Source organism: Candoia aspera, chromosome 3 (assembly GCF_035149785.1).
Source record: "Candoia aspera isolate rCanAsp1 chromosome 3, rCanAsp1.hap2, whole genome shotgun sequence".
NCBI lineage: Eukaryota > Metazoa > Chordata > Lepidosauria > Squamata > Boidae > Candoia > Candoia aspera.
Window position 1 is genome coordinate 163,366,862 of NC_086155.1, and position 26,051 is coordinate 163,392,912.

Sequence of the window (26,051 nt, forward strand, 5' to 3'; positions counted from 1 at the left end):
TCGCCGTTCACCACCAGCACCGTTGGCTGCTAGCCGTCCTTTCGGCTTTGAGCTAGCTGCGTCATCACGTCTGGGGTAGTTGAACTCATCCTCTGTTCCTCCCCAGTAGCATTTTGACCATCCTCCGACCTGGGGGTCTCATCTTCCGATGGTATACCGACATATCTCTGGTTGTACTGATCCATTTAGTTTTCACGGCAAGAATACTGGGGTGGGTTGCCATTACCTTCCCCAGGGATCGCATTTAGTCTGACCTCTCTGTCATGACCTTTCCGTCTTGGGTGGCCCTTCACGGTTTAGCTCATGGCATCATTGAGGTGCTCAAGCTCCAGCACCACGACAAGGTAACGATCCTTTGCTGAAGTTAAATTGTTTACTTTTATAATTAATAATATAACAATTGTAAACCTATTAAACCTAAAACCAAGCAAATATTATATCTTATAAATATTAAAAATCAAACAATCTAAATGCAGTCGAGTAAAACTTAATCGAAATCATTAAAGAAAGATAAAATCATACAAGCCTTAATATCAATCCAAATAAATATTCTTAATTCTCTACCCAACCTCTGAATAAACCAAAAACATTTACATATCTCCATATTACACACAAGGCATTTTTCATACAGAAATCAAACAGCCCATCTGCCTCCCTTGGAAACTCAGACTTCTCAATAAAAGAAAAAAATCTCCCACAGAATACAGCCTCTTCTTTCCCATAACATTTCATCAAAAAACGAACTGCATTTGTCATTTGCAACTCAGTCTGTTCTTTTAATTCCTTCAACACCAACATCTGGCACAACAAGAGCTTCAATTTTGCTGTTGGTAGAAACATCTCCTCCTTCATTAGGCAGTAGATTATGGTGCCCCCTAGATACTTGACTGGCAGACATAGGAGTTAATGAATTAATAGAAGATCTCTGAAAGTTGTTGACACAGGAGAAAGTATGCTAACAAGCAGCTCTCAGAGAAAGTGAACAGAAAACTGAAGATTCAAAACAGCAAATTCAACGTGTAGGAAAAAATTAAATCCTTCAAATTCAATACAGAAATAATAGCAGGGAGACAATTATTTATTTTCAATCCTCTTCAATATCCAAATGGGGAAACAAGCCAAAGCTTTAAAAGATTTTTGAAAATTAATCCCAGAGATAATGACAAGCACCAAGAGAGATCATTTCTCCTTGCTGTAGAAAGTCTCTCTTACGGCACATAACTGAAAAAGAAAATATAAATTGGGTGGTTTAGAAATGGGGTGGCTCGACCTAATGTCCCTTAAGCCTACAGCGCAGCTTGGAAATGATGACATCCCAGCCTCCCAGCAACTCTTACCCAATTGACGCAAACGCTGTTTGCAATTCTCAGGCTGCAAGTCGCCGTTCCAGAGGACAAATGGAATGATTCCAAGCATTTTCTTTGTCCGTGAAAATGCTCCAGGCTTCAGGAAAAAACCTGCCTGCACCCCAGAAAAAAAAAATGCTGTCAGTTCAGTCCGCGGAGCTCGCAGACCCAGCTGTTCAGTCAGCCATGTCCCCACTGGAAGTCAGTGTACAGTAACCAATTCTAAGGGTCTTCCCAACCTTTCCATTCTGTGATTCTAGATAACAAAGTATAAACAACCATGTGATCTCCGGCATTTCTTTAGCAACTCTGAAAGCATCACCATTTGTAAAGCCAAAACTTCTAGCACAGCTTTTGCTTGAAGGAGGGAGTTTAAAGGACAATATAAATGCAGTCTTTTAAAGTTTTAAAGTGCAGTCTGAGTGTCCTGAGTCTCTTTCAGACTCAAGAAATCCATTTTCCCTTTATCCTCCCTGCCTGCCAAATGCGGAAAAAGGCCAAAAATATTGGTCTGATCCACAGTTGTGATGTTACCAGCCGTGGCTCTTGTTAAAAAGTGCAGTGTCTGGCCAGAAAGAAATTCCATTCGTAGCTCTTAAAGACTATTCCTATGGTATTCATGTGTGGACATATACTTTTTTCCTGACCTAGCTGAGAAAGCAATCTTGAAATGGCAAAAGACATTGGTTACACACTTGCAATGAGAGATTTCAATTCTCTTCATGCAGGCTAGGTTTACAGAATATAATCAGTATAGTCTTTCTCAACTGAATTCTTCCAGATACATTGGAACCCAACTTGGAATTTCCAGACAGAATTGCCAGAGGGAATTTTAATAGGGAATTGGGAGAGTTGTGATCCCTGTACACTTGAAGGACACCAGGTTAGGGAACGCTGTATCAAAACACTATTTCTAGATGCAATTACTTCAGCAAAGGATCGTTACCTTGTCGTGGTGCTGGAGCTTGAGCACCTCAGTGATGCCATGAGCTAAACTGTGAAGGGCCACCCAAGACGGGAAGGTCATGACAGAGAGGTCAGACTAAACGCGATCCCTGGGGAAGGTAATGGCAACCCACCCCAGTATTCTTGCCGTGAAAACTAAATGGATCAGTACAACCAGAGATATGTCGGTATACCATCGGAAGATGAGACCCCCAGGTCGGAGGATGGTCAAAATGCTACTGGGGAGGAACAGAGGATGAGCTCAACTAGCCCCAGACGTGATGACGCAGCTAGCTCAAAGCCGAAAGGACGGCTAGTGGCCGACGGTGCTGGTGGTGAACGGCGAATCCGATGTTCTAAGGATCAACACACCATCGGAACCTGGAATGTAAGATCTATGAGCCAGGGCAAATTGGATGTGGTTATTGGTGAGATGTCAAGATTAAAGATAGACATTCTGGGCGTCAGTGAACTGAAATGGACTGGAATGGGCCACTTCACATCAAATGACCACCAGATCTACTACTGCGGACAAGAGGACCACAGAAGAAATGGAGTAGCCTTCATAATTAATAGTAAAGTGGCTAAAGCAGTGCTTGGATACAACCCAAAAAACGACAGAATGATCTCAATTCGAATTCAGGGCAAGCCATCTAACATCACAGTGATCCAAATATATGCCCCAACCACAAATGCTGAAGAAGCTGAAGTAGAGCAGTTCTATGAGGATCTGCAGCACCTACTGGACAACACACCTAAAAGAGATGTTATTTTCATCACAGGAGACTGGAATGCTAAGGTGGGCAGTCAAATGACACCTGGAATTACAGGTAAGTATGGCCTGGGAGAACAAAACGAAGCAGGACACAGGCTGATAGAATTTTGCCAAGACAATTCACTCTGCATAACAAACACTCTCTTCCAACAACCTAAGAGACGGCTTTATACATGGACTTCACCAGATGGACAACACCGAAATCAGATTGATTACATCCTTTGCAGCCAAAGGTGGCGGACATCTGTACAGTCGGTAAAAACAAGGCCTGGAGCTGACTGTAGTTCAGATCACGAACTTCTTCTTGCACGATTTAGGATCAGACTAAAGAGATTAGGGAAGACCCACAGATCAGCTAGATATGAGCTCACTAATATTCCTAAGGAATATGCAGTGGAGGTGAAGAATAGATTTAAGGGACTGGACTTAGTAGATGGGGTCCCGGAAGAACTCTGGACAGAAGTTGGCAGCATTGTTCAGGAGGCGGCAACAAAATACATCCCAAAGAAAGAGAAAACCAAGAAGGCAAAATGGCTGTCTGCTGAGACACTAGAAGTAGCCCAAGAAAGAAGAAAAGCAAAAGGCAACAGTGATAGGGGGAGATATGCCCAATTAAATGCAAAATTCCAGAGGTTAGCCAGAAGAGATAAGGAATTATTTTTAAACAAGCAATGTGTGGAAGTGGAAGAAGACAATAGAATAGGAAGGACAAGAGACCTCTTCCAGAAAATTAGAAACATTGGAGGTAAATTCCAGGCAAAAATGGGTATGATCAAAAACAAAGATGGCAAGGACCTAACAGAAGAAGAAGAGATCAAGAAAAGGTGGCAAGAATATACAGAAAACCTGTATAGGAAGGATAACAATATCGGGGATAGCTTTGACGGTGTGGTCGGTGAGCTAGAGCCAGACATCCTGAAGAGTGAGGTTGAGTGGGCCTTAAGAAGCATTGCTAATAACAAGGCAACAGGAGACGACGGCATCCCAGCTGAACTGTTCAAAATCTTGCAAGATGATGCTGTCAAGGTAATGCATGCTATATGCCAGCAAATTCGGAAAACACAAGAATGGCCATCAGACTGGAAAAAATCAACTTATATCCCCATACCAAAAAAGGGAAACACTAAAGAATGTTCAAACTATCGAACAGTGGCACTCATTTCACATGCCAGTAAGGTAATGCTCAAGATCCTGCAAGATAGACTTCAGCAGTTCATGGAGCGAGAATTGTCAGATGTACAAGCTGGCTTTAGAAAAGGCAGAGGAACTAGAGACCAAATTGCCAATATCCGCTGGATAATGGAAAAAGCCAGGGAGTTTCAGAAAAACATCTATTTCTGTTTTATTGACTATTCTAAAGCCTTTGACTGTGTGGACCATAACAAATTGTGGCAAGTTCTTAGTGGTATGGGGATACCAAGTCATCTTGTATGCCTCCTGAAGAATCTGTATAACGACAAAGTAGCAACAGTAAGAACAGACCACGGAACAACAGACTGGTTTAAGATTGGGAAAGGAGTACGGCAGGGCTGTATACTCTCACCCTACCTATTCAACTTGTATGCAGAACACATCATGCGACAAGCTGGCCTTGAGGAATCCAAGGCTGGAGTTAAAATCTCTGGAAGAAACATTAACAATCTCAGATATGCAGATGATACCACTTTGATGGCTGAAAGTGAAGAGGAACTGAGGAGCCTTATGATGAAGGTGAAAGAAGAAAGTGCAAAAGCTGGTTTGCAGCTAAACCTCAAAAAAACCAAGATTATGGCAACCAGCTTGATTGATAACTGGCAAATAGAGGGAGAATATGTAGAAGCAGTGAAAGACTTTGTATTCCTAGGTGCAAAGATTACTGCAGATGCTGACTGCAGTCAGGAAATCAGAAGACGCTTAATCCTTGGAAGAAGAGCAATGACAAATCTCGATAAAATAGTTAAGAGCAGAGACATCACACTGACAACAAAGGCCCGCATAGTTAAAGCAATGGTGTTCCCTGTAATAACATATGGCTGCGAGAGCTGGACCATAAGGAAGGCTGAGCGAAGGAAGATCGATGCTTTTGAACTGTGGTGTTGGAGGAAAATTCTGAGAGTGCCTTGGACTGCAAGAAGATCCAACCAGTCCATCCTCCAGGAAATAAAGCCAGACTGCTCACTTGAGGGAATGATATTAAAGGCAAAACTGAAATACTTTGGCCACATCATGAGAAGACAGGACACCCTGGAGAAGATGCTGATGCTAGGGAGAGTGGAAGGCAAAAGGAAGAGGGGCCGACCAAGGGCAAGATGGATGGATGATATTCTAGAGGTGACGGACTCGTCCCTGGGGGAGCTGGGGGTGTTGACGACCGACAGGAAGCTCTGACGTGGGCTGGTCCATGAAGTCACGAAGAGTCGGAAGCGACTAAACGAATAAACAACAGATGCAATTAACTGCTCTAAGACAGAATTATTTAGCATGAAGCCAACGTAAGAGCTGTGACCATGGTTTTAATACCAGAAAACTTCAAAATCTAGTTCAAGATTTAAATATAGTTGAACCACTTGGGAGTAGTACTTGCAATAGTGCTGAGCTCTAGCTTTGATGTAACTGGAAAGGTGCCTTGAAGGTTCAATATGCACATCTCGCATTTCAAAAGATAAGAATTTTTAAATAAAATAATTTTAGTTATAAGAAAGGTGAATGTCCAATTGGTAGGGATCAGATCTCTTTAGGGAACCTGAAAGTTTTGTTTAAAACTTCTGCAACAGGAAATCAGAAACAAAATTATGTCACAAATTAAAAGGATGACTAGTCCAAGAGGATGCCAAGATATATAAATACTAAGGTCAAGGAAACTATAATGATGAAAAAGTTATCTTTAAAAAAAGTAGATATAGATGAACAAAATTTCTGGGAAAACTAATATAAATTGACATGAGGAAAGGAATTGGAAGAGGAAATATATTTTGAGGAAACAATATTTTTGAGCGAAGTAGGGCCAAGAAGGCACTTAGAACTTTTAAACAATTCAGGTATCAAAGGAGATAGTATGATTGAGAGGTCCATCTGTTAATTCTGTTAGTTGTTAGCTTTTATTGCTGCTCTGCCCTTTTGGTTTAAAATACCTTGTGGTTTCATTTATATTTTAGCCACTTGGAAGAACATGTGGGATATGCATTCTCCAGTATGGTTCTCTCCTGTAAACCATAAAAGCCACTTTTTTTTTTTTTTACTCTAAGTTGCTCGATACACCCTTTTGTTGATTTTTTTTCAGGCCCATCTTAGAAAGCAGACCTACAATGTTTCAGCGCTAAGGGAACACTGGTTCTTTTTTGCTTGCATGTAGAAGATGACTTGCAGAGGATGAGAAGGCAGGGACAGAGTTGTCAAGCTTCCCTGTATTTTACCAGCTTTTGCCCCCTATGTTTGGTCTAGTAGTTAAGATAATGGACTAGTAGTGGGGCAACCTGGGTTCTACTTCTGCCTTAGGCACAAAAACCAACTGGGTTACTTTGGGCCAGTCAGTCTTTTCCAGGCCTAGGAAGAAGGCAATAGCAAACCACTTCCAAATTTTTTGCCAAAGAAACTCCATGGATTGTCTGTGTAGTTGCCAGGAGTCAAGGCTGGTTCAAAGGCCACCCCGCCACCCCAAGTAAAACATTAAAATACTTTGATGAAGCTACAGAATAACATTCCAGAATTGGACCATCATCATTACATATAATATCTTAGAGCATAGCTTTCCTATTTTACTGTATGAAAAAATGAGTTTTTGTTGTTGTTGCATTTATGAACAACTTTGCAGAAATACCTCTTTCAGAAATATCTTCAGTTTACTTTGCTCCTATTTTTTCATGGAAAAAAATTCTCAGTCTGGGTATATACTCTCCAAATGTGTGGACTTCAACTCCTAGAATTCCCCAATCTGAAACATGCCAAACTTGAGGAAGACTGTTCTAAATTATCAGCATCCAATCAAATAGGGAAACCAAGATTTCAGTTTTAGAGCACATGCTTTGCAATGTTGTTAGTCAGAGCTTTTCAACCCATCACTGAAAGCAGGGCTTGGAAAGTTCTCTTTTTAAAATAGTGATGGACTGCCACTAGTTGGTTTTGAGCTAAAGCTTAAGAATCCTGCTAGATCAGGCCATAGACCCATTTAATCCAACTTCTAGTGACCAATTAGATACATTTGGGGAACTCCTAAGTCAGAGGACAACAATCCCATTTCACTATTGCTTCCCAGCAACTGATACATAAGACATACTGCCCATGTTTTAAGAGATAACATAAGCGGCCTAGTCATCCAGGAACCTGTACATGGAGCTAGATGGACCAGGTTGAACATGACTCTGTATGAGACAGTTTTATGCATTTCTAAATCTACAAATTCTAACAGTAGATCTTAGTTACCACCCCCTGACATAATGGTTATGAGATTACCTTTTTTAGTCAATTCTTATTAAGAGTGAGTGAGGGAGGGATTCAGAGAGGACTCCTAACTCCCACAGTTTCCAGAATGTCTCTCACAAATGGCTGTGCCAAAAAAAAAATCCTCAGTGAATAATATCCCTTTATAAGGACAACATTGTCCCTTTAGAAGGACAACAAGGTCAGGTTAAGGCTGTTCTGAGTCTTTCTCACATGTTTTACTTTCCCATGTTTTACCTCTTCCACTTCCTTTTCAAGGCCAAAACTAAATTAATCTTTAACATGGATGCAGAGTTGTAAAGAAGCAAAGAAATAGGATGTGTCTTCAAAAGTGTCCTTTGGTAAACACAATACATTTTGCTAACTAATTGTGTGCAAGAACCTCTGTACTTTTGTGTCTATGATTGGGTTTCACCAGTGATGAATTTTCTTTTACTTTTTGTCATGAGTGCTGAGTCATACTTCTGGATCTTTTATTTGGTGGGTGAGCAAATCATGAGACCATCCATACGTTACTAGAAGGTTCTTAATCTTGTGCGTTCCAGTTATATGTTTCCTGTTTAGAGTTTGTTTCCAGTGTCCCCACTGTAACTCAGATTTCTCTTATAACTCCATTTTATCAGTCCACCAAGGAAGTGTCTCTACTTTGATCTTTAGAAGCACGGCCTTATTTTCTAACCTCGTTTATGAGGAGGATTAGAGACCTTATGTTGTATTGATTTCATAGTTACATCAGAATGATTATCAAATGGACACGGTTGATTATCTTTATCCTGTGACTTTCAGAAAATGTATCAGATTTTGGAGAGACCAGCTGGTGAGATCTTTGAAATGCTACACTTGGGAGCTTTCAAACTTACTTCTCTGACATTTCTGAAGCTTAAGTAAAAGGTTTAGGAACCAAAGTAATCTTTGGATCACCAGTGTTTCATGGAATGGAAAAACTGTATGTTAATGATGAGAAAGACCTTGTACCTTCTTGTACATCAACATCACTAGGATAGGCAGCTTAAGCAAAGGATTTTTATTACACTTCATATTTTGACAGATATAAACAAGTTAGACTTCCCAGAGAAAAAGCTTTTTTAATGGCAGCAGTAGCCAATTATCAGAGTTGATGATTAGATATTTGTTCTTCTTTGAGAGAAAATGAATGTATTTTTAGCTCATCTTTGGATGATGGAAAAATGGTATAGGTTTTCCAAAATAGGAAGCAGCACCTTTATTCAACTCTCCATCAGATGGCACTGGCCTTTCATTTGCTTGAACCAGTTTTCTTAATCTGTGTGGCTCCATACTGTATCTTGCAAAACAGATATCAAAGCATAACAAACCTTTCCTTTGTGCTGTGAACTCTTTAAAAAACATTAATGGATGTTTTAAATGACATAAAAAAGGATTACTTGTAGAACGTTGATGTTTATTGCTTCTCTTTGAGCCCCATTCAACTAGTTTCCCTATGCATATCCTACACTCCAAGGATCTGCAAGATTCTTCCCCAATTCAGTACCATCAGATTCATACTATCCTTTTTTATATGCACGATTCCCCATTAAGCAGTTAACAGATAACTTGTCAGTTTCCTACTGATCCTTATTACCATAGTTACAATTCCTTCTCACTCTGATTCTTTCACATTTAGCCACAGTCTTCACTGGGATAAGCACACTTTGCCCTTGTAGGATTCACTTTATTATTTTCTCCAGAGTCTGAGAAAATATTTCAATATTACTTGAAATACTGCCTTCAGGGATGCTCTTCTATTTGCCACAATATGACACGTTTATTGCCTTTAAGTTGCAAAATGCTTGTTCCTGTAGTGGTGCCATTGCAAGAATCTTTTTTTCCATCTTAATAGATAATCAATTATTTTCTTCAGCTTCATCATAGTCCATTGAATCTTCTCAGAATGCAGATAGTGGTGGTCTGAAAATAAACTTGGGTATTGCATCAAACAGCTTGTGTTAAAAATATAAGTTTGCAAACATGTGAATGAAAACAATATAATTAAAATCAAGACAGAATTTTTATTTTTATATCTATATCAATCTATCTCCATCAAGTGTTCTAATATAAGTAAAAATGTTACCCTAATGTTGTAACTCTTCTTTAGTAGCCTGAAAATAATTTTCACCTATTTAACTGGGGTAGATCTAGAAATGTAGTTAAAATATTAGGGGATGTAAGCATGCTACAGTAGGGGAAGATGCTGGAGAAAGGAAAAGAATACTGTTAGATTTGTAAGACAAGAGGAAAAAGTTACAAAATTGAAGATAAATAAACTGAGTTTAGGGGAGAGTTTAGCAGCTGGCCATGGAAGATCTTTGCATCTCATTGAAAGACTGTAGTATTAGGGTTCAGAAAGAATGAAGAAGCATGGAATAAAGGGGATTCTGCCTAGTAAAGTTGGTGGTGACATATGCCATTTGGCTTAAGATGAGTACTTGGAGAATCAGCATACTAACATATTTATAGACTGCAGCACTCTGCAGATGAACAAGGTAGGATAAAAACAGCAGTATAAAATCATGTAATTGTAGGGAGGAAGCAGAGCAGCAATTAATATAAGAGGTGTCTGTTTTGTGTACAGTCTACCTTTTGATGATATACTTCACCTGACCACTGAGTAGTCTAATCCAAATGGTAATTCTTGACATATTATAAACTAGTGTTCTTCATGTATTGTGATTGTTTATGGGCAGAGGTTTATTTGTTTTATTATTTTTTTTTATCATATTTTTATCACTGCCCATCTCCCCACCAGGGACCCTGGGCGGTTCACAATAAAAACAATTTAAAATTCAATAAAATCATAAATAATACCAGTAATCAATAAATGTAAAATGCAATGAAATCCAAGTAACGGCAGATCTAATTCAGCCCATAAGGGGGTAAGACCAGTCCCGGCAGAACTAGGGAACCAGCCAGCCTCAAGAATGGCTCTTCCTCTCCCCACTCCAGGCAAGGTGGCAAAACCAGGTCTTCAGCTGTTTTCTGAAGTCCAGGAGGGAGTGGGAAGGATGTTCCAAAGGGCGGGACCTGTTCCTGAAGGTGAACATGTTGCAGTTGACCTGCAACAAACCTCGGTTTGTATGGACATTTTAAGCTTGTATGGATCTTAAGCGACAGGTAGATACCATATTTGCACAAAACATGGAGGAAAATGAGGATGGTGGAGTAAACTTTTATAAACGTGAAAAATCCTATTTGTGCAAGATAGAAATAAAGGTTTTTTTCCCTTAAAGCTGAGCAGAGTACACAGGGTTTCCCTTCTTAATTCCTTTATGTGACTATAGCTTGGCTGCAAATGCCATCTAACTATTGGGAAGGGCTTTTAAAAATGTGCCTCTACTTTATTTGTGCTTCAGGTCAGATTAACCAAAATGGTTATTGTGTCACCTAGAAACTGCTTGACTGCTTCAAGACTAGACTTTAAAAACCCTATATATTATTATTAAAAAGGCCAGCAGCAACAAAGACCATTTTACCATTTCTGCAATGTTTTCATGGCAATTTGATCTTTACACAGGTTTTTAAGAAATCTTTGTACTTGGAGCTGATGGAAAAATCGAAGAAGGGAAATGCTTTTGAAATGTTTTCTCTATGGCTCCTGATTGCAAGACTTGTCTCTTTTTTTTGAGTGAATATATAAAGGTGAAGTCAGGAGTACGAGTTAGCTTTGTGGGGACTTGCTTTGTTTAGTTTAGGAATACACACCTTCCTCCATATACTTTGGTAGCTGATGTTTATCACTATCAGTTCTCTCAGGAGATAAAGACACAGGTGTGGTTCACATATACAGTTGTCATAGCTTACAACAAAACAGACACAGTGCATTTATATATGATAGTCTAGCTATTTGAACTTGTTAAAAGCAGCCCCAGAATGGAATCTAAGTGAATGTTAATATTTCAAAGCTGCCCTCTGCCAGAAAGTAGCTAAAATACCTCTTGCAAAAGCAAAAATTACTGTAAAACGTGGTGCGTTAAAAAATACGTATTTTTTAAAATGATACTCTGATATGACTGTATTTAACAACTTTGGACCACTTTTCTTACATGATAAAAATCCTACTGGAATAATTTCTTAATGTATAGTATAGAGGGACCTTGTGAACAGTGCTGTCTGAGTGGGATTCTTATTGGTTACTTTGCAACACAACCCAGTATCTTTGTTTGCTTGCTTGTTCGTTTATTTAAGACTCATAAAACTTCCCTGCTATTTAAAAAGTAGATCAAGGTGGGAAAAACTGATGATGCCCAGATGTAGCTTTCAGTATATTGAGATCTAACCTATTTATAACTTCCCCTTTATCTTAGATGCAACAGTTAGAATTTGCACAAATGCAGCAAAGGGAGGCTAATCGTGCGGCTCTGGAAGCCCTTGGGCCAAGAAAGAAGAGACCACTGGATCCATCTATTTCTGTGTCTGGATTTGAGGTTTGTAACATTGTGCTTTTTCCCTCTACTGTATTATCACCACCAGCTGAACCCTGTTTCTGCTTTTTATAAAGGATGTGGTCTGCTCAGAGAATTCTTTTATAGTGGAATATTTTTACCAGTTTTGTTGGAATTAGGCATCCATTTCATATCCAGAGAAATGGGCTTGATTGTGTGGTATTCTGTGAAGGAAATACTTTAGTAATCCTGCAGCAAAATATACTGTTAAGTAAGACTTTTCCCCCCTTCCTCCAAATAGTTTTTTTAGTGTTATGGGTACCAGTTAGGGGTTACTGCGCACATCCATCCATCTTAGAGAAAATGCTTATCTAGAATCTTCCTATAGAATTCTTACAGGGTATTGCACTCTTTGCTTCCCAGTGGGGGAAAAAAGTTGAAACTATCTAACAATATGCAACAAAATCCATTGTCCTTATTGAAAGTTTATCCCACCCAGCTTAGGAATGTCCCTAGAATTCTTTTAGCAGAAAAGCATCCTAATAATTTTGGCTGTGTTTCAAATAAATTTTCGTAAAATGACATCAACATAGATTTAAATATACTTAAAAGTACAAAGTTTTTTATGAAAAGAAAAGCTGCTTCCATCTGTTAAAAACACACTCCAGTTACAGCAAATAAAAATGTTTTCTCACAGTACCTCTTTGACTGTTGTCACTATTTTTAATACAGCATTTGTAGTACGTAGATGCCTATCCCTTTCCTGCCTTCTTTTTACACTCAGGATAAGGAAGTGGAAAGCAGGACTAGAATCAGCAGGCTTACATGACTGAGTAGGTGCATCTGTCATATATTTAGACGTTCCTCCAAATGTATTGTTTTCAGTCCACTGCTTAGCAAACTTAGCACTTACATACTGAGCCTGAGTAACTAGAAATTAAGTTAATCTACATAATCATGTATGCCATACTAAGGAAATAGAAGTCTTGCTTGGTGTTTCTGGGTAGGGAGTCTGTGCCTATATATTCCCACAGCTTCAGATGTTCAAGTGATACAAAACATGTACCACAGCCTTGAATGTGGACTCCTCAAAGCTCTTCCAGAGGCTATCGCTAAAGTGTAATGTTTAATATGACAGATGAAACTACACTGGGAGCCATTGTATTAACTGTATTTAATATAATTTATTTTAAATTCAGTTTGAAGTAATTTTTGTTCTAAATTCTTACTCCTGCATCTAAACATATTCTGTGTCCATGTTTTACATACATTGCTTCAGACAAAGCTTCCCACGTTGTGTTGTGGAATCACTCTAAGAGAATGCTGTGTTCTGAGACAGGTCATTAAGGTCCTGATTGGCTTTAAGAAAAGTGCTTTTTGACTTCCAGCACTAGTTTGTTGCCTTCAATTTTGTTGTGCCACATCCACCATGCTGCTTTCCTCAGGGAGTTTTGGAGTGTCTGGAATCCCACTGCCCTTTGGTGGTTTTCCTAGCCTCTGAGAATAATAGCGGTATGGAATATCCAGGCTAAATCCATTTGGTAGATCTGTATATGAAGTTATTTCCCTTTCGGAAACCAATTGAACAAGCTGCCATCACTGAAACTTAGGACTTACACTCTTTTTTTGAATAGTTTTGTTTTATTGCTGGGAGTCATTAAGGTTAAGGAATTGCAATCACCATTTTCTCTGTATCTAATTCACTTTTTCCCACACTTGTGCTTATGTAGCAAGAATGGCAAAGAAACCACAGAGAGAGTAACCTCAAGGTTTGCAGTTACTCCAAAAAAATCTTTAGGAGGAAAAAGAAAACCTAGTTTAAGAAGGAAAGAGAGACTTCAGAACAGCCAGTGAGCCTTGCACAGAATGCTGACTGAGAGGGTTGAACTGAAAAGGGGTTGGAAGGGTAATGAAATTCTGTGACTGAAAAAGTAGGAAAAAATAGGGGAAGAGATCATAAATAAATAAATGTGCAGAGGAAATGGTCTTACTGTCTTGATAAGTGAGTACTTCGTTCATACAGAAACTTCACAATTTATTCCTTCTAATTGGAATGAGAACAGTCTATGGAAATCAGAACAGAATCCCAGATTTTATTACTATTGAAGTACACCCCACTCTCAAAAGCCATAAATTGGACTATTTTGGGAACTTCTCCTTAATAAGGAAATTTTTTAATAGGAATCATTGGTTGTACTTCCTAGGGGGCAGGGTAGAAAAGGAGAGAGAAGTATATGCAAATGGAACAGCTGGGATCCTAACAGAAACCAACTGTCCTGCAGCATTATTGCATGACTCTATCAGTGTGTAAGTTACTATAGTTCCTCAACAACAAGACTAAATATACTTTAGCCATTGATCCTGCTTAACTTCAGTGAGCCACATAGACTGAGCAGTCTTTTTATTTGGAGGAAGCAGTGTTTTAGAAATGAATTGACAATGGTGTAAAAAAAAAATCACTGGCAGACTAATTGTCAGGCTGGCGGAAGCTCATTTTACATGTCTTACACTGTAATAACGTAAATAAAACTGAAAGCAGCTTGCCCTCCTGTCCCTTGCTACTCCACTGAACTGTGCAGTAGCTTCCTGGATCCTGGTTGCTTTAAGAATTCATGCAGATGGAATGTGGAATGTTGAATGTTAAAGCATGTAGAGGAGACGTGTGAGCAGAAGACCAGCCCAGCTAGCCCGCAAAAGCAAATTAACCCACCAGTGGGAAATATTAACTTGCCTTTGAGCTTGGGAGTATAATTTTAATAAATTAGTAGCTATCCTCTTTACGTATACAGAATGAGCTTTTATCTCTCTTAATTACTGCTGAAAGATTTGAAATCATGAGCTTTCCCAGGTCCCTCCCATTACAATTAAACTTTTCATTAGGTAAATCATTATGTTTACTATTAAGCAGGAAGAGGCTGCAGAAGAGCAAGGCAGTAATTATTTCTAGCTTTTCCTTTTGTATAATACTAGAGGGTTTGTAATGGGTGCCCCTTGGCCATATTCTTGCTGTCGCTGATGTGACTCCTTTGTTATTAAGCCCTTCTGGTGTAATCCTATATAACACTATTGATGAAAATGCCAGTGGCAATGGAGTCATGCATCAGAACAATAGAATTCAACATTTTGTGCTACATGAGCAGTACGTTTAGGCACACTGTACGTACACTTTGCATATTTATAAGGGTGCCTAGAAAATACAGCAATTGCAAGTTAGTGATTTCACTTCAGACAATAAACTGGCAGATCAGAGTTTGCTACACTAGACACTCAACAAAGAACTACAATGAGAGCAGCAATTTTTGGCCGTATAGAGAACCCATGTGTATTTTGAGAGTGAAAACAGGATTTTTTTCCCCCTCAAATGTAAAGTTGACATATAAGGTTTGAGGGAGGGAAAAATGGTATCTGTCTTGTGCGGGGAAAGAAGATTAGTAATAGCTTTGCCAAGCATTACTCTGGAGATTCTTTCTAGAAAGAGAGGCATGGGGGGCAGGGTTGTTCATTCATTTCTATCATGTAAATCTGCTGTGGCATCCATAGCTTTGGTTTTCTATGGAATCCACTTTAGCTTGTCAAATTTAGAGGTGTTAAAGGGCCAATGGAGTTTATTCCATCCAGTTGCCACTAATATTCATAAAATTCCCTTGAAATGCTGTGAACTTGTTTCATGTATATCGTTCTTCCTCACCACAAGATATACCAGTTTGGAAATCTTGAAGTAGAATGCTTGCAGTGCAGGCATAACAAGGAAGACAAAACATCCTGATACGTAAACAATATTCTGTTCAGCAAAGAAATGATGGCCTCGAAGTAGAATAGAGTCCTCCTTTGGGGGGAGATGGGCGGTAGCACAATTTGGAGAAATAAATAAATAAATAAAATATGGCTCGAAGGTCTATACTGATGTTTCTCGACCTTGGCAAATTAAAATGTCTGTAATTCTGGGAGTTGAAGTTGCATATTTTCAGAACACTTGACTAACTTAAATATGTAAAACTGAATAACTTGAGTGCATGGATGCATATTTCCAAGGCAAATAAATGTCAGGAATAAATTAATTTCACACACACATGTCGCAACTCCAGTTACTGATCTTATCAGTGGTGAATAAAGCAGGGCTAATTCCCCCAAATTATGCTTTGAATTCTAGCATATACAGTTTAGAGCAGCCTTTCTCAACTTTTTGACCCTGGAGGAACCCCTGAAATATTTTTCAGGCCTCAGGGAACCCCTGCACATTCAGGCTCAAATATAGACCAGATGTTACAAAACTGTTACATCCATTTCATGGGTAAGCCTGTATATATGCATTAACGATGTCCTTAAACTAAAAGTAAAGAATGAAACTTACCTCTTTAATGTGAAGTTGCCCAAATTTGAAATAAATCTTTAAATAAATTGTGATCTCCCAGGGAATTCCTACTGACCTCTGGCAGAACCCTAGGATTCTGTGGAATCCTGGTTGAGAAACCCTGGTTTAAAGAGTAACGAGGCATCTTTTGCCTCTGTCCAGTGAGTCCATGGAGCAGGTCTCTTCTATAGCTGTTTGGAATTGAGTGGAAGATGCCATTTTTTCCTTACCCAAGTATACCTCTCAGATAATTCCATTATTCATCCCTATAAAAAGGACTGGACATGATCCAAACAAATCAAAAGGTAAAATTGTCCCCTTCTCCAGCAGGTCTGATGTAGGAAGTCTTCAGCTTTAAAGAAACGTGACTGTTAAAACACTCAGAACAAAGGAACTCTGAAGCTTTATGTTATGTAATATGTCACTAGCTCACTTTAACTAGTTTTAATTTAGCAGCTTATGGGGCTTTTTCGCATTCCCCAAAACCACCCATGAAAATTAGTGCAGCCAAGTTAATGCAAACTCATTTTGGGGATTTACAGCAAAGTGTAAAAATAGTTGATTCAGACCTGTGTTGATTTCAACTATCATAAGATCTAGTTATGTAATATAATTTTTTAAAAAAAGGAAAATTAGAGTATATTACACTAGATACTGAGAGCAGATCCTATAAACTCTTAATGGTTTAGTATTTTACATATTTCGTGGATTTCATTAGCCAAAAACCTGTATCTATGGGTAAGTTGATAGTTGCATCATAATGTGAACATAAATTTTGTATTACCAAAACCAGCATTCCCTCAATTCAGGAGTCTTCAGGAGGCAATGACTTATTAAAGAACACCAACCTGAATCTTGCATTCTTCAATATCACCTTTTGTCCTTCCCTCTCTTATGCCTGTGACTGCAGATTTGCATGGTGATCCTATTTCTTGTATTTCTGAAAGTTATTGTAGGGCACAAGAACTTGGTCTTTTAAAAATAGTTTATCCTATCACTTACTCCTATTTTTCAGATAGTGATGAAATTTGGACTACAGCATTATGTCATATTAATGGTGCAGTTCATGAAAAATCATAAAACATTGTGGTTATTGGCATTTCATACTCAGTGGTCTCATTTGAGCCCCCAACAGCTGTCATATCCTGTAAGCAGGTGTAAGTACAACTTTGATCAGGAGTACTTCATTGAAGGTTGATGACACTGCAGCATACTGATATGAGTGTTTATTGCCAAATGTTATTGGTCAGCTCAGATGAAAATTCGTCAGCATGATGGGTTAGAAAGAAGTTTTTCTTGTTTGTGGCCCTAATTTTTTATATAATGTAGGTGGAGGAGAAGATAGATTAGTATCTACTGCCAGATGTATTTGTTGGAGCTCTCATAAGATGTGTGATTTCCAGTAGTTTACAAAATTTCAGTTTACAAAAAGTCTCTGTTGACATTATATTAATTGCTTTTTCCTCTTCTGCTTCGTTGTTGTTTATCTATACAATGAGCCTACTTTGCCTTTGTTCCACTTTACCATTGAATTTTGATTTGTTAAAATCCCTGGTCTATAGTAACTCAGAAGTAGATATGTGTTTGCAAATACAAACTGGTAGGATGTGGTAATTTATTTTTAGTGGGTTCTACCCTTCTTGATCACTTTATTTTGCATGACCCTGGTAGGAAACTTGATCTTCTTAAAAAAAAACAAACACTAAAAACAAAAGCAGATCTTTAAAACCTGAAATCTGTTCAGCTGTAGTCCACTTGTTCTGAAATAATGCATAGATTGACTGTTGTTGCAGGAATCTGTTTTTCCAGGGAGTAAGAAGCATGTTAACGTGCCAGTCATTTCCATAGTCTAACTATGAAATTCTCCTTTGTGTTAGATGCTTCTTCAGCTACTCACACTCATAATTCATGTGTAACTGAGATGTGATTTCACTAGAAATTGCTAGAAAACAACAAGTATAATGGTTGAATGTAATTGAAAGACCTAATCTAGTTTGTATCAGAGTCAAGTGGAATTCGGGAAGGTGCTAAACTTTGTAGTGGTTTTCAGTTTAGGCTACACTGTTGACATATACTTTGCCTGTAGAAAGACAGAGCTATTCCAGACTGCAGTTCATAGGTTTGAGCTATGTAACTCACTGGCAAAATATTCCTCCTATTCATAAATGGAGCTTAATTATTTTGTGTGAAAGATCTCTGCAATTTAAATGACTAATTGTATTGTAGCTTTGGGCTAAACATATTGACAACATAAATGTTGATGGCATCTGCAAGGTCAAGAGACTGATAATTTTGATTATAGTGCTTAAATGATCTGGCAAAAAGTCAAAATACTTTAGTTTAATAATTGTCTATTAAGGCAACATGACATATTTTGTACAGTACTTGTTACCTCCAGGTACAGATTAAAGATCTGATGTAGCCACAGAAAGTGACATGCATATATGAATCTTGGGCGTAGTGGAGAATAAACTGATACCATATTTGCAGTAATTTGTCTCAATATGTAAAACATTCTGCTGGTTACATTTCAACCAATTTGTAGAAATGTCACAGAGGAAATGGGGCAGAGGAATGTTGCACAGCTGAATATTAATACCAGTTTTTTTCTAAATCTTTGACAGTTTAATGAAGTTCCAACTTGACTCAAGATAACAAGATCCTTAATATACACATTTATTCCTAAATTGTTAAATGTATTTCAGTATTTAAATGCTTTTCAAGTCGTAGCATGATTTGTCACCAGAAATGTTATTCTTTTCCTCCTAAAATTCAAACTCCTGTATTAGATATGCTTGTAACACTATTGACAAAATAGCTTAAGTTTAGTGGTATAACTATGTATAGTAGGTATAGATTGCAGTTATAAAGCTGTGTGCACTCAGACTGAAACCGTAGGAAAACAGTTCCATCTCCAAGTGTTTTCAGCATCAGAATGTCTTCCCAAAGGAAAGAGTTTTGGTCTGTTCTAGGATTCTGGTTTTAGTGCCACTTCTCAGTCCTAATCAAACTGTTAATTGTGACATAATGCAACATGGTTATTTTGAATGGGTAAGTGAACTTTGGAGCCAAAGGTCTGCTGACATTGCAGGCTTTCTTATTTCTAAGTTACATGTCAGCCAGAGCAATATGCCTTCATCTTCTCCACATGTCCATAGTATTGGTCCAGAAGGCTGGGACGTTTTCTAGGATAAGTTCGTTTGCTTATTTATTTTAGGAATGTATAAGGCCGCCCAACTCCACAATGACTCTGGACAGCATACAGTAAAAACAGTATGTACACCAGTCTCTTTTTTTCCTAAAGTTTTACAGTGACTGTTGTTGCTTATTAGCCAAGACCCACATTATATACTGGCAACATCAGGCAGGAGTATCATAGTTTTCAAAAGAACAAGCACTCTAAAATAACTTTCTAAAGTGGGTACACTAAAATAGCCCATTGAGAACCAAGCATGTTCAGCAAGGCCCTGGGATGCTTGCTGGTGTGCAAGAAATCCAGAAGGTAGGAGTGGAGGACAGAGAATAGATTGAAAGTGTCTGACAAATTTAAAATGCTTGTTATTATGCTCTGATGTTATTGTGCAACCCTCCCATAGTGGTTATACCTGCATTGCAAATATTAAAAGTAGTTAAATAGCAATTTGCAAAATCCTACATTGGAACCTGAATCTTTTGTAGGTATGGTTTATGTTATAGGTGCTAATATCAACATACTAAAAAGCATGTATGTGGTATTAGGAGACTCAGATAATAAATAATGCAAGATAATAAATGAATGTTTGTCCACATAACATTTTTGAGGTTTTGATTTCTCCCATGGCACATTAAGAATTAAAAGAGGTTCTGACTGATACGCTGTTGAAAAAGACTGTATAAATTGCCTACACTGTAGAGCGAACATCAGTTTATATCAGGATTTTGAAGAAGAACATGGATGTGGCAATCATGAGGATTTGAGGGAAGAGACAAAGGTGGATACAGGCAAAAGCACTAGCCTTTCTAAGAGAATGTGTAGTTTGATTACAGCCTTGATGAGTAGACTCCTTTCAGAAGCCAACTTTTATGAGAGGTGATGTCACTATCCTATTCAAGTTATCATCAGGAGATGTTTGTGAAATTAAACCTCATCCACAGTGGAGGTAAACTTTAAAACTTCCATTTGTGGATTTTTATGGCTTACAAACATTGATATACATTCTTGTGAAATACAAATTTCCTTTGCTCTTAAGCATTTGTAGTCAGCATTTTCAAAGAAATATGGTAGGACAGGCTTCCAGATAGAAGTTAAATTTCAGAGATGGAGTATGGAGCTGCTTAATTGCAACAAATGTTGGGAAATCTTGCAGGTGACCATTGCTTTGGCTGACACCCGGTTGGCATTCTGGTGGTCCTCATTTGTCTGCACGCAGGAGCACTTGTGGCAGTATATGCTTGGCACTTTTACTGCAGTGCCTTCTTATTGGGCTGGTTTGGGAAGTTTCTCTTAACAGCCTCACAGCTGATAGAGGAGATTCTTAAAAACCACACAGACTGCACAAGGAGGCCGTCAGTATTTTTGCCATCCATAATCGCACTGCTTTGATTCTTTGGTTCTTGTTTTGCCTCTAAGGGCTCCAGGGGGTGTGACTGATGGTGTTGCCAGAGTCAGCAGGGCAGAAATGGCCCCTAAATGGAGTGTAGTGGAGTGTGGTATGGTGTGTGGTATGATTAAGAGACACTCCTTACTCCCTACAAGGCAACAGAAAAAATTCAGGGAGTCAGAGAACATAAAAGTGGTGCTAGAGACCTTATATAATCCCCACCCTATACTGGGGTATAGGGTGGGGATTATATATGCACTGTGGGAAAGAGGTGGGAATGTGCCATTTATCTTAAAAACCTCAAGTGGTAACCAGTTTAAACCATATATGCAAAATACTACTTTGCCCCTCTGACTTCTTTTGAATTTATGAAGAATCCTTGCACTTCTTTAAAAACCTGAAAGGCTCTAGGGGTACGTCTCAGAAAACCATCCCAAACTCAAGCTTAAGTAAAGAAGCAATAATTGAACAATGTTATGCATAGTTGCCAAATGAACATGAAGAAATGGAAAGTTTCAACCAATGGCATTTTTATTATTTTGGATTAAATCAGTCAGTTGTGCTTCCTGATATTAGCAGGAAAATTTTACTTTTCTAAAAAGGAGATTATATCAACTATTCAGAGTGGCTTAACTATGATTGCTGACAATACATTTTTTCATACCATTTTTACATTTTATTTTACTTAAATTGCTGCATGCCTTTTACATCACTTATCAAACTTCAAAGTGCTTGCACTTAAATTGTTTCAGCCATGCTTCTAAGCAGAGGTTGAAGTTAATTTAAGTTCCATATCATTAAAACTTCTCAGATAAAAATGTTTTCTTACTCCACTTTTTAGCCAAAAATTTTTCCCTTGAAGCAATTTGCAATATAATGTTAAAAGTGTTACACTTGGTTTTGACATGGGGTACAGACTGTGTGAAGACTAATATTGTGTTCATCACATCCTTGAAAAAGTGAATGAACTGACCAGCTCAGATTTTCTAGAACAGGGGTAAGAGCCATGGTCAAGTGACCTTCCCAGAACAGAAGTGGGAAACTAGCAACTACTAACAGATTATTACAGCATAAACTTTTGTGGGTCATGTTCAGAGCATCTGTATGGTCCTGTGAGAAGGATTAAAATGAAAGAGTTGGAAGGGGCCACGTAGGCGTTGAGTTCAACCCCCTACTCACTGCAGAAATCCAGACTGAAATATCTCAAACTGATGGCTGTCCATGCTCTGCTTGAACACATCCAGTGAAAGGGAGCCACCAACTCTGGCTAATTGGCTCCACTGTCAAACAGGCCTCATTGTTAGGAAAAAATTCCTAACATCTAATAAATTTTACATACACATATAGTTGTTGAGAAGTGGGTTAGTGAAGTGGAATGGTAAGAATAGGTATAACTGCTATAGAGTGGTGATAAATAAATCATAGAATACAGGGTGCCTCAGAGATCATCTGCTCCACCCCAAGTTCTGTGCAGGAATCCACTGCTACAGTATCCCCAAGATCTCTGACCAGCCTCTTCTTCCTGCTGTTGTGTCTCTCCACAGTCTTTTCCAGCCTAAACATACCAAAACTCCACCAATTATTCCTTGAAAGGTTTTCCTTCCAGAATCCTTGTCATCTTGATTACTTTCCTCTTGACCCTGTCCAGTTTGTTAGTACTGTATTCTTCATAAAATGTGGGGCCTAGAACTAGACACAATTATCTAGATGCAGTCCAACCATTGCAGAAAAAATGAAAGGAATGATGGCTTTTCTTGAGCATGACACTCTACTTATGTCAATGCAACCTAAGAGTTGCTTTTTTTGCAACCACGTTATACTGTGGGTATACATTCAGCTCATGATTTACCAATACGCCCAGATCCTTTATGTATGTACTGCTGTCTGATATGACCCTCACATCCTGTACTCGTATCTTTGATTTTTCCTACCCAAAGGTAGGACTTTGCATTTATACTTTCTGAAATACATTTTGCTGATTTTTTCCCAATGTTCTCCCTGGTCATGAGCCTTCTGAACAACACTTCCTTCCAGCTTGATGTGGAACGGGTGATGGATATATGTGGGGTGTGATTGCTTAGTCAGCTGTGTATCCATCTACTAGTGTCATAACTCAGTCCCCTTTCTACTGTCTTCTCTAGTAGAATCTCATGGGAAACTTTGTAGAATCCTTTTCTGAAGTTGAGGTTCACTATGTTTACCACGTTTTTGTAGTCAACTGAACTGATCACTATATTTTCACTATAAAGTAGTAATAAATCCTTTGCAGGAAAACCAACAAAGATTCTGGTGGCCTCTGAGAGGCCAGCAACTAACTTACTGCATGAGTTTTATATATCTAGGAAAAGACAACATCATGCAACTGCTGATGGAGGGAGAGGGGAATGATGAAGTAAAGATAGGCAATTATTTGAGAAGTGGGTATTCTAACCGGGATGCTAAATGAATCTATTGTGTTGTGAGAGGGTTTGTTATACCCAGCCTTGGCTATGTGTTTATTGTAATTGTTATATTTGTCTGTTTCGTACTTTTTATTTTATTGGGGTTCTTTTAATCAATGTCAAGCCAATAAACTTTAACAAGTCACAATTTGTGAGTAGGATGGTCTTATAAAGTGAATAAATAAATAAACAAACAAATCTTTTTCTTCACCTTTCCCAATGAGCAACCTTCTAGTTGTCTTTTCTGAATATATTTCATAAACAGATGTTCAGGGTGTCAGTTTGTTAGTTTTAATTGTAATTGTTAAATTCAATGGATTCCAAATGTATTCACATATATAACTCAGATAGTTGCAACTGAAGCAGTAATGCAAGTATTGGCCAGCTTTGGAGGAAAAAGAAACTGCAAGGATACATGGTCAGTCACTTTCATCAAACTGTTGCATGTCTTATTTGCCTTAAGTCTGAGAAACCAAATCCTGATTTGTGGCTTAGCTTGAGTCCTTTGCATATGCAAGTGACTAATACGGTGAAGCAACTTTTCTGGTGGCAAGGATTTTCTACCTTTTTAATCACTGTATGCTGGTATGATATGGGCACTAATAAAGAAGCAAGGGGCTGCTTTACTCCATAGGTTGTGTGAATAAGGGTCATGATGGGAACAGACCTCAATAGATAACGTATAAGGCAAATATCAAGCAGTGATACTGGGTGTCAAACTTACGAAAAAACCTATTCAGTCTTCATGTATTACACATATTAAATACTTTTCATCTAACCTTTTCTCCCATCTAGGGCATCAACAGATCACCTCTTTGGCCAAGAATAACCCGAATTTGTCTCAGGGACTTGATCTTTTGTCTGGAACAAGAGAAAGAAACAAAGCATTCTCTAGTCTTATATCGAACTCTTCTGAAGTAGTGGCCAGTCTAATTCTGCATTTCAGCTTACTACCATACATTGCCAAAGAACAATTTGTTTGCACTATCCTGAAGTCATGTATTACAAGAAATCATTCGTTAGGTCACTGTTGAACATAAGCATGCTGCCTGGTCACATGAAAGAAAGAAGGCTTCAGGTGCCTGCTAAGTTCCATGCAAGGTACTGTATTGGTATATAAATCCGCAATATTATTCCATGAAGAGTGTGCCTTCTAACATTGCAGTTAGGGAAGAATGATGTGATGAATGTATTTAATGACAAACCAGCAGTTTGCTAGTGTATAGCCTGCAGTATTCAACCTTTCTGTGTGTCCTAGTTGGAGAGAAACCACCTGGGAGCCAACCAAAAAATGTCAAAATGCAGGCTATAATTTCCTGCCTCCAAAGAAAGATGGGAAAGGAAGAATCCCTACTGGCATTCGTTGTGTTACCAGTCCTACCAGACAGATCTGCAAGCAAATTACAGTTATAAAAGTTGGAGAAAGCAATACTTGAAATGTCAAAGTAATTTCGTGGGACATTTCATAGGACAGTGGCCCATCCATTTCCAGCATAAGATGACTTCAGATGCATTTAACTTTGCATATGCATTTGTGTGTGTTTTAAAAAACACAGCTTACAAGATTCAATATGCCCCCTTGCTTTATTTAAAGTATGAAATGATTTGATCTTTCTCATTGTGGGAATGAGGAGAATATATGTACTGATTATCAGGGATCTGCTCACTTTATCTTATACTGGTGACTTGGAAGTAATTCTAAAACCTAAACTGCAGCAGAAGAAAAATTTTGCTAGGGTATTTGTAGAAGAGCACAAAACTCTCCCGGTGCCACAGTGTTGAATCTAAATATTAATCCATCCTGAGATGATGATGATGATGATGATGATGATGATAGAGATCTACCTGCTCTCATCTTTTGCACTTTTCAATGAACGTTACCTAATTGTGGACATGTTATATACCACATATGACATGGATGTATATAATGGAATCTGTGGGGAAGACAGCAACTGAATGCCTTCACAACTGAAGACTTTATTTTAAATAAAAAAGATTCTTTACAGTTTCTGTACATATTATAAAATGGAGAATACAAAGATGGGGAAAAACACTTTATAACAAGAACTACTGTAGTTATATTGAGTTTCTAATCTTGTTTCATGGTTTCCCTGTTAGGAAAATTGAGAACTGAGATAGTTAAACTAATGCAGTAAATTATTTGTGCATATCTTTATGCATATTTATAAAGTGGGCACTCTTGGATAAGAAAGAATAAGTAGCACAATTTTGATGGTTCAAGGCAAATATGTTTTGTATAGTAAATGCTTATCTTTTTATGTAAAATGCAGAAATTTTCCTGTTTTGTGTATTTAGCTTAAGTGACAAATGTTTCAAATTTATTTTAAATACTGTATTAAAGTAAATATTTTATTAATTCTAAGGGTATCTTCTACATCAAACCCTAAAAATGTCATTGTTTCCTAGAACAATCTAGTCATGAACTCCTAAGCATTGGCACATTATAGCTAATATCCTCAGCAACACCCTAACTGAACATACTAATTTTGTACATTAAATGTAGCCTTTCTATCTTTGGGGGCAAACATCTGAGACGGCTGCATGCAACTTAAGGATATATCTTCTCTCTTCACAGATCAAGTCAGAATGGGGAATGTATTCTTCTCACATGGACTGCAGCCAGAGAGTTAAATTAGCCCTCTTCCCCAATTTAAATATACATTCCTTGTGGCGTTCATGGTGCCACACATTTGGTTCTCGAACTGTCCCTTTTCCAGACTCAGTCAATCTTAGCTCTGTACAATTTATCACTTCAATACTTCCATACTCTCAGCTGACT

At 38.2% G+C, this 26,051-nt stretch overlaps 1 protein-coding gene across 1 annotated transcript in view; it reads left to right on the forward strand.

The window, feature by feature from the left end:
• The window catches only part of TAF4B (TATA-box binding protein associated factor 4b), a 70,886-nt gene extending 45,315 nt beyond the window's left edge, over window positions 1-25,571 (forward strand). Inside the window, exons 14-15 of the mRNA XM_063299215.1 lie at window positions 11,802-11,921; window positions 24,047-25,571. Of these exons, the coding sequence (XP_063155285.1) occupies window positions 11,802-11,921; window positions 24,047-24,172 (246 nt within the window). The 3' untranslated portion in view covers window positions 24,173-25,571. The remainder of the gene's footprint in view (window positions 1-11,801; window positions 11,922-24,046) is intronic.
• The last annotated feature ends 480 nt before the right edge of the window (window positions 25,572-26,051 follow it).